This window comes from Sciurus vulgaris, assembly GCF_902686455.1.
Source record: "Sciurus vulgaris genome assembly, chromosome: 8".
NCBI lineage: Eukaryota > Metazoa > Chordata > Mammalia > Rodentia > Sciuridae > Sciurus > Sciurus vulgaris.
The window spans coordinates 131,380,154-131,387,189 of record NC_136468.1 but is presented as its reverse complement, the minus strand read 5'-3'; the positions used below and the strand labels follow the sequence as shown (position 1 = coordinate 131,387,189).

The window sequence follows — 7,036 nt, the reverse complement described above, 5'->3', positions numbered from 1 at the left end:
GGTTTCAAATCAAAGCTCAGACATGCTCGCTGGCCGTGCCAGCCAGTTGGGACCTCCTCCTTTCCCAGTCTATCGAGAGACAGGTCAGAGAGGAGGTGCCCAGCCCACCCCCACCTGCAAACCCACAAGCGGAGGCAGCTGTGGCTTGGGGACCACCCCCTGGGATTTCTGGCTTAAAGTGATATGCACATCTCTGGGGAGCAGGGACAGGGTGCAAGGGGTGGCTGTCTCTTCCAGGAGGAAGTCCAAGGTCACCCTGGGAGCGGGCTGGCCTCTCAAAAACCGGAGGCCAGGTGGACCTCCTGAGCTTTCCCTGGGCTTTCCTGACCTGGTCCTTGCCAGACATGCCACAAGGGTCTCAGGCAGCCTTCTCCACTCCCTGGACCTGGGGAACTGGCTGCGCTCTGGAAATCGGTGCCATCGGCCCAGGTGCGGGGGGGTCCCCCTCCCTTTTGCAGCCTCAGCCTGGCGAGGACTCCCCCACATCAGGGTCTTCCCAGTCACCTGGCATCTGAACAGCCTGGTAAAGCGCGGCGGTCTTCCTGGGGGACAAACAGCACACTGAAGCAGATCATCTGCGCGCGGATTCTTTCGTGAGCCCTTCGCCGACGCAGAAGACCAGCTGGCTGCCCAGAGGTGACTGTGAGAGAGACCCTGATGGCTGGGGGACGTCCCTCGTCCAGTGCAGGAGACGTGGGCCCGGAGCAGCATCTCACCCAGCGGGGACGGACCTCCACCGGCATGGTACCCATGGAGACGAAAAGACCAGTGTCCAGGGGCAACGGACATTACGATGTCTGTCCGGTGCTCCGCCTTCACGTGGCACAGCAAAGCGCAACAGAAGACGGATTCACTTCTCCAAGGGCCTCAAACTTTGCCAAGAATATAGTCAACGTGTCTCTACGTGGATGGCCACGTGCCCACAGCACAGGCGGAGGGAAGCATCCAAGGGCAAAAGAGACGCTCCCTCACGGGGACAGCTCTTCACTCTGTTCCACGCAGAGCCTGTAATTTTTTTTTTTTTTTTTTTTTTTTGTAGTAGGGATTGATTTATTTACATCTCGATTCATTTAGAGATAGGATCTTGCTGAGTTGCTCAGGCCCTTCACTAAGTTGCGAGGCTGGCCTTGAACTGGCGAACCTCCTGCCTCAGCCTCCCAAGCTGCTGGGATGACAGGCACCACCACGCCTGGTTCCTGCAAACTTTTAATGCTACTAGGGGACATTTGCTTTTAGGATCCTGTTTTCCCCATTGTTCTGAACAATGGAGGGGAACAAGTCACGTTCAGACCCACTTAGCCAAGCATGTTTTTTTAAACACAGCTTGCCGTGTATCTAGAAGAGTGAAAGAGAACTTTCCACGGAAGTTGACGAACCTGAACTTGAGACAATGTCAGGGCCAAGTGGGGGGAGCGGGCCCCGGGGGGTTGGGAGGGAGGCTGAGGTCACACCTCAGCTCCCGGGGGGATCACCCTGGAGAAGGAAGGAAGGACGACCCCAGCTCATCAGGACCCTAGACAATGCCTGGCTTTCCAGGTCTGGCTGCAGCTTCTCCTGATGGGGCCGTCCAGGCGAGCATGCGGGACACCTCTAAAGAGAGGCCCGTCCACCGTGCTGTTTGCACGGCTTTGATTTTATTACGTGAAAAACAGAAGAGACTGCCATTTCTTTAAATAGTGAACTGAATAACGATCAAGGGGAAGAAGTGATACGGAGTGTTTTTGCTGAACACAGAGTTAAGTGGGTTCAACAAATAACATAAAATACTTTGGTGCTCAAATAGAACTCGTTTCATGGATATTTGTACTTCAGCGACCCTTATGCTCCCCAGAAAAAGCCCAATCTGTTACGGCTAAAACACAGAAGAATACAATATAACAACAGAGTTAAAAAATGTCCTATAAACCACCTATAACATAGAACCACAGAACGTAGCCAGCCAAGAGAGAAGGCGCAAGATCTCAAGTCCTTTGTCCTGCCGACACACCACCAGACGTGTTTCGCTGTTCCTCATCCCATCGAAGACCTTTAATATTTGGGACCAAATTAAAGCTGGAGGCAGAGGGTGACAGTTTCCAGAGATGACTTTGAGACTCGGGCTGTGGAGAGGTAGCTCTACTCTCTGCCCTTGAGTTAACTTGGAAAAGAAGGATTTCCCCCTGTAGGTTCCTTGTGATGAAATTCACAAGCTTTCAACCCACTTTCTGTAGAGTTTGTTTTTGAATAAGAACAGTTTAAAATTTGGGGTCCTGCTTTGATCAACACCACAGCTGGGTCAGGAGCACAGCCCCTTCTGCAGCCTGCAATCCTGAAGGAGGGGACGTCCCTGTCACGGTAAAAGAAGAGCTCTTTGAGGACCAAGAAAATCCCAAGGGCATGATGACCAGTGCCAACCTGAGAGTCCTGTTTTAGGGTTGCACTTCCTTCATTCTAGAGCAGATTAAAAACAAAACAAAACAAACAAAAAAAAAACCTACGTGGTCTAAATTAAGAAAATTCATATTAACACGAACGCGAGCAATAAAGCTCTCAAGCCAAACTCACGTGGGAGCAGGGAGTCGTGTTCCATCTTTAGGGAAAAAAAAAAAAGATTTGTTTTGAAAATTTAAACCATGAAAGATCCCTGTGGCAATGAGTGTGGCACCAATGTCCCTGGTTTATCAGAACGTCAACGGATCTGTGACGATGTCCCCAGCTCACCCGCTGGCCAATGCGCTCCCACCGCCCCGCGCTGCAAATTGCCCGTGTGATGCTGGGGCGACAGACGCCTGGAGCTTTGGGTCTGGGCCAGGCAGGAGCAGGCAGCGGCTGGCCTCCTACCCAGGTCAGCGGCTCCAGCTTCGGAAGTGGGGTGACCGAGTCTTACAGCGACGATCGTGCTAGTTCCAAAGACCCACCTGGCTTCAGGCTGGCACTCGCTTGGTGCTCTGTGGTCTCCGGGGGGCCCGCCTACCTTCCGTGGCCTCATCCCCGCCACGGTGGTCTCTGTGAAGCCTGCCCCTCCTTCCCAGGCCCTGAGGGACTGAATTCGTCCTGCGTCTGTGAGGGACACAGCCGTTTCCCTGAACGCAACTGAGCAAAGAATTCCGAGGATTAAACCGTGCAGGATGATCTTACGTACACCACCCACATCTCAAAGCACTTTTATGAAGATTTACATCATACCAAAAGGATGATGCTTAGAGAATTTTGTTTTCTTCTTGATGATGTTAAAAATCAAAGCGATTATTTGAAAAATCAACTCCACTGGAAAGTGTCAGATGTTGCTTTGAACTGGCCCTGCTACAGATTCTGAGTGAAATGCAAAAATCAGACCCACTTTGATCTTTAGTAGTAGTGTCAGCGGTATTTTTAATGGCCGGTGGGGCCTCCGCACAATTGCTTCTAATAGCCCTGTGACACTTGTCAAAGTACAAACCAAGCAAACTCTCATTTGGTGGCCAACAGGCCTTCTTGGCTGCCTGCCTGGGCGGGGTGCTTCCCTCTCTGGGAGAGCCTCACTCCGCACCTGGCCCCCCTTATTTTGTAGGTACCGGATTGAACCCAGGGATGTTAACCACTGAGCCACGTCCCCAGCCCTTTTTACTTCTTATTTAGAGACAGGGTCTTGCTGAGTTGCTCAGGGCCTTGCTCAGTTGCTGAGGCTGGCTTTGAACGTGTGATCCTCCTGCCTGCCTCCCAGGCTGGCGCCTTTCTTTAACGCGCAGAATTTGAAACTCTAGTGTCGAGAAACTGACCAGCGGCCTGCGTACTTTGCATTCGCGGGGAAACATGAAACCAATTTTGAGAAGTTTTGCTGAAAAACCTTCCTTAAACGCGGTCAAGAAGGAAACACAGTGAACCACAAGGATGTGAGTGACAAATGCAACCGCGAACGTTGTAAGTTAAGAATAAACTTGGAATCGCAAAAGTTTCTAATTTATTCTGAATGTGTTATATGGCAGCTTAAAGCGGTCTATTATTTTTAGGCTTTGCTACTGATTCTTTTTTGAATCATGAAGTGGAGGCTTATTATAGCATAGATTTCATAAAAATAATAGCCACCTCAATTGTCTTCCTCGACAATGTTAAAAACATTCCAACTATAGAAATCCAGATTTCTAAAGTAATGAGAAAACCTGGGCTGACTTCTGTCTTAATGTGGGAAGGACCAAACATCTAGGGATTCATCGACACTCCGAAAACTCCAACAGTCGCGCCCGGCTCAGGCCCCGCGGTGTCTGCATCTGGTGTGCCTGGCGTCCTTGGGACACCTGGTCAGGACCTTGCAGGAGAACCCTAGAGCAAAACCGTGTTTTTGAAAGAGATGTAGATGGGTCTGATTTCACAGCAGGCAGGGAGAAGCCGAATCATGGTTCGGAGCTGCCTTGGTCGAGCTGACGCCCAGCGTGAGATGCACCAGGTGAACCCGGCCCTCCCCAGCAGGCCCCTTGTCCCCGAGGAGGGGCCTGGTGCCCGAGGGCTTGCCATCCGGAGCTGGGAAGACACCCTCTTCTTCAGCTCCACGGCTGCATCTCCGTTTTTGGTGGCGTGCAGTGTGTGTCTCTGGAACAGAATCCGAGGGCTATTCCACCCACTGAGGGATGGGGTGGGGTGTGGCCCGCCCTGCCCCCTGGCAAGAGCACACAGCCCACCAGACCACGCTCACCGCAACCCCGAGCTGGGGCTGCGACGGATACAACCCCAACGGCTGGCCCAAAATCAACCCCTGGCCGTGCAGACTTTTCAGAAAGTGATCCACTCGACTCTCTAAACACCTCTCAGTAGGAAGTTTACCTTCCCAATGGCTGTGGCACAGAAACAGAGAGACCACAATCTGGAACTACTGAAGATATCAAGGACAGGATACAAACGATCAACAGGACAAGTTATATTGTCGGTAATTAATTTAGAGACAGACGATAAAACTACACCGAGAACTGGACGAGTAGTAGCCTTCGAGAACGACTCTTCAGTCTGGTGGCCTGGCTGGCTCTGTCACCCAGGGTTACTCGGGACGTCACAGGGCATGGAGGGGGCGGGGACACAGACCCTGGGGAGGATGCCGCTGGGCCTTTCCGCTGGGCAGCGGCCCACCGCAGACGCACTTGGGAGGACTTCTCCTCGGCCTCCTCCTTTTTTCTAAATAAAACTCATTCAGATCCCACCGAATGTCAAGCGAGGGTCCCCTTCCTCCCCTCACACCTTGCTGCCAACCACCTCGAGGGCTCAGGCAGAAGGAACCAGAATGCCCGCGTGCTGCAGGCGCTCAGGGTGGATCCCAAGCCAGCCGCCGCCAGGCCCTCTTGGGACCTGGGCACCTGCAGGCGTCCCAAGGCTGCTCCTGCTCCCAGTCTGACACCTCACGGCTCTGCCTGGGGACCCTGGGGGCCTCCCAGGGGTAGGCTGGCAGGTGAACCCCATTCGCCACGCCGCCTGCTGCGCCCCTGGAGCAGGACCGTCAGAGGCTGGGCAGCGCACTCTGGCCACTGCTGCCCGCCAGGGGCTTCAGCTTCCAACCCTGGCAACCAGGCGCTGGTTCTCCAGTGTGCAGGGAAGGGCGCTGCAGCCCGCAGCCCTGTGGGGACACGGAGCCAGGACCTGCAACAGCCGCAGGCCTTCACGCCCCGCGGGGAGTCTGAGATCGTGTGATATCAGACACAAAAATAAGTGCTGAGTAGGAACCCCTGCGAGTTCTAGGTTCATGGACACCAAAGTAAGTGTCCAGCAAAGAAAAGGAGCTTCGGTCTCCAGGGTGGCCGAGTGCCACTTGGCGAGAAGGGGCCGGCGGGCAGGGGAGGTCCCACTCCCAGTGGGGGTACCTGGCGCCCTGGGTCTCCAGGCCCCGGATGTAAGTCCCAGGGCCCGTCACCTCCGCCGTCACAGCCTCGCACGTCTGCGCCGACCCCCACGCTCTGCCCCGTGTGGAGAGCCCGGTGCGGCCTCTGCTAGAGGCCATTGCTGCTTCTGTGGCACAGCGGGGGCTTGGCAAACTCCACCAGGCTGGCCCGAGGCCTGTTGAGGAACTTGGGCGCGCGTCGCAGCAGCCGCTGGGCCTCGGTGAAGGTCTCGGTCAGCTCCTTCTTCCACTGCACAAACTCGGGGTCGCTCTGGAGGGAAACAGGAGGCGCAGCTGGGACAGGCCCACCCACGGCCTCCCGCAGGGAGCGGGCCCAGCACGGGGACCGCCTTCAGTTTGGTGAGGGCTCCCCTCTGGTTTCTAGAACGACCGTGGATGACAGTCGGTGGGGAGGAGTCCCACAGCCCAGCAGGCACCTTCTCCGTGCAGGTCAGCAAAGATGTTGCCAGGGCGCGTCTTGGCGTCTGCTCCTCGCTCACCTCCCTGAAGGGCTCTCAAACCCGCCCCCCACCGCACACCAGAGAAAACAGATCAGAAGGGGAAGCCGGGCTGTCCCTCCACTGGAGGAAAAGAACCACAGCACCGCCCCTGGGAGAAGCCCCTTTGTCCCTTCCGTTTGTTTAAACATATGAAGGCCAACCTCAAACGTGCTGGAAGGTCGGAGGGACCCAGACCCTCAGGTCACAGGTAAAACTCTACCCCCCAGCGAGTGCCACGGGGTTTCCACGAAGTCAGTTCAAGTATTTCCTCCTTCCATTTTCAAATATTTTTTTTTAATTTAAAAAAAATTTTTTTTTTAAATTGACAATAATTCTTCTACTAAGCAGGAGAGAGAAATAGGCATCGAATTAAGTGTTAAGTAAATGGAGGATAGAAAACTGTTCAAAGACAAAGTAAACACACGATTGAGAAAATCTAGCCAAGAAAAAAATGCACGAGGTACAAATCACCCATGTCAGAACACAGATGAACAGTTAATGAAAGAAGGTTACGACCAACCAAATGTGAATCAATTTGAAAATTTGGTCCAGATGTACAAAATGCAAGGGAAATGAAACGTAAAAAACACAAGAGACAGAAGCCATGCATAGTTTGTGTTTGTGTTAGAGAAATTGAATCAGTAATTAATAGGGAAAAATTTGCTCAAAATAGACTTTTTGTGTGTGTGAAGTTAGAATAAACTTAAAGCCCAAACTT

General features: G+C 53.3%; 1 protein-coding gene across 3 annotated transcripts in view; it reads right to left on the bottom strand.

Moving 5' to 3' along the window:
- Positions 1–5,072: 5,072 nt before the first annotated feature.
- The window catches only part of GRK3 (G protein-coupled receptor kinase 3), a 117,345-nt gene continuing 115,381 nt past the window's right edge, over positions 5,073–7,036 (bottom strand). For 2 of the 3 annotated variants that reach the window (XM_079151334.1, XM_079151335.1), the window contains one exon: positions 5,074–6,089. In XM_079151334.1, the coding sequence (XP_079007460.1) occupies positions 5,928–6,089 (162 nt within the window). In that variant the 3' untranslated portion in view covers positions 5,074–5,927. Of the gene's footprint in view, positions 6,090–7,036 lie in introns of all 3 variants that reach the window. The other variant, XM_079151333.1, reaches the window with a different exon arrangement.